This window comes from Penaeus monodon, chromosome 23, assembly GCF_015228065.2.
Source record: "Penaeus monodon isolate SGIC_2016 chromosome 23, NSTDA_Pmon_1, whole genome shotgun sequence".
Lineage (NCBI taxonomy): Eukaryota > Metazoa > Arthropoda > Malacostraca > Decapoda > Penaeidae > Penaeus > Penaeus monodon.
Window position 1 is genome coordinate 42,716,654 of NC_051408.1, and position 1,095 is coordinate 42,717,748.

The following is a 1,095-nucleotide window of genomic DNA, read 5'->3' on the forward strand; positions in this document are numbered from 1 at the left end:
TATAACAACAATGAGGAATCCACAGACCTCCCTCTGCAGCTGCGTAACTGACACACCCGAGATCACAGAGATCTGCTGAAGTGGGTAGAGCAGGCGCAAGCAGGCGTTGACGTGGGGCAGCAGACCCTGCGCCACGACCATGCACATGCGCTGGAAGGCTGCCTCTTCCTTTGAGGTGAAGCCTGAGCTCTCAAGGCGGTGGAGTTCCAGCAAGGCAGCAACCACCTGCAGTGAGGATGATAAATTTTAGTAATTAAAGTGGGTAAAAGTAGCCATAAATATCATGGGTACACAGAGTGATGAATATTAAGGGCAAATATAGTGCCAAACTATGTGGGTCAATACAGTGGTGCATATGAATATCAAAGCTAAATACATGCCGTTTCTTTTTTAGGAAAAACTAATGATAACGAATATACAAGTATTCATGACGACAATGACCCTCACCTTTGACAGAGATTTCTGCAGCAGACTGAGGACCTGTGGCAGGGTGGCCACCGGGCAGCACTGGCGAAGAGTGTTGAACATGGCCACCAGTCCGTTCATGTAGTGCGCCAGGGGGGGGAATTCCATTAGGGTCAGTGGCGGCCTCGTTTTATCCTACAGGATACACGGTGATGAAATTAATAATGACTGGTAAAGAAGAAAAGGTACAAATGAGAATAAGAGAATAATAATACCTTTTCTTAGATTTGTCACAATGCAATTATAATTAGCATAGAGGGAATGCAAACATCATTTTACTCTATAACAAAGCCCTAAGGGTCAATACATTGCAAATGTAATGACCAGATCATCCCCTTGAGCTCAATTTATAATGGCACTGTTATATTCAGATTTGTGGGACGCACTGGAGAAAAAAGAACAAAAGTTGAGCCACCAGCTAATTACTGCATCTATGTATTACTGGACGGAAGGTCTCCCTTTTTCCACATCCTGTATATGCTTAAATCTCTCTCCGGTCTGGCCTTGGGGGTTAACTTGCCATTTCATCCTGAATTTAAATTTATATATTTCTTTATTTACCACTGATTTTGCTCTTGTCATACTGTTCATCCATCACTTGAAATTCATCTTTTTTTTTTTAATTACCAA

General features: G+C 42.6%; 1 protein-coding gene across 1 annotated transcript in view; it reads right to left on the bottom strand.

The window, feature by feature from the left end:
* The window catches only part of LOC119588093 (conserved oligomeric Golgi complex subunit 8-like), a gene marked incomplete in the record, with an annotated part of 12,586 nt that overhangs the window by 2,109 nt on the left and 9,382 nt on the right, over positions 1–1,095 (bottom strand). Inside the window, 2 exon segments of the mRNA XM_037936802.1 lie at positions 28–225; positions 448–600. Of these exon segments, the coding sequence (XP_037792730.1) occupies positions 28–225; positions 448–600 (351 nt within the window).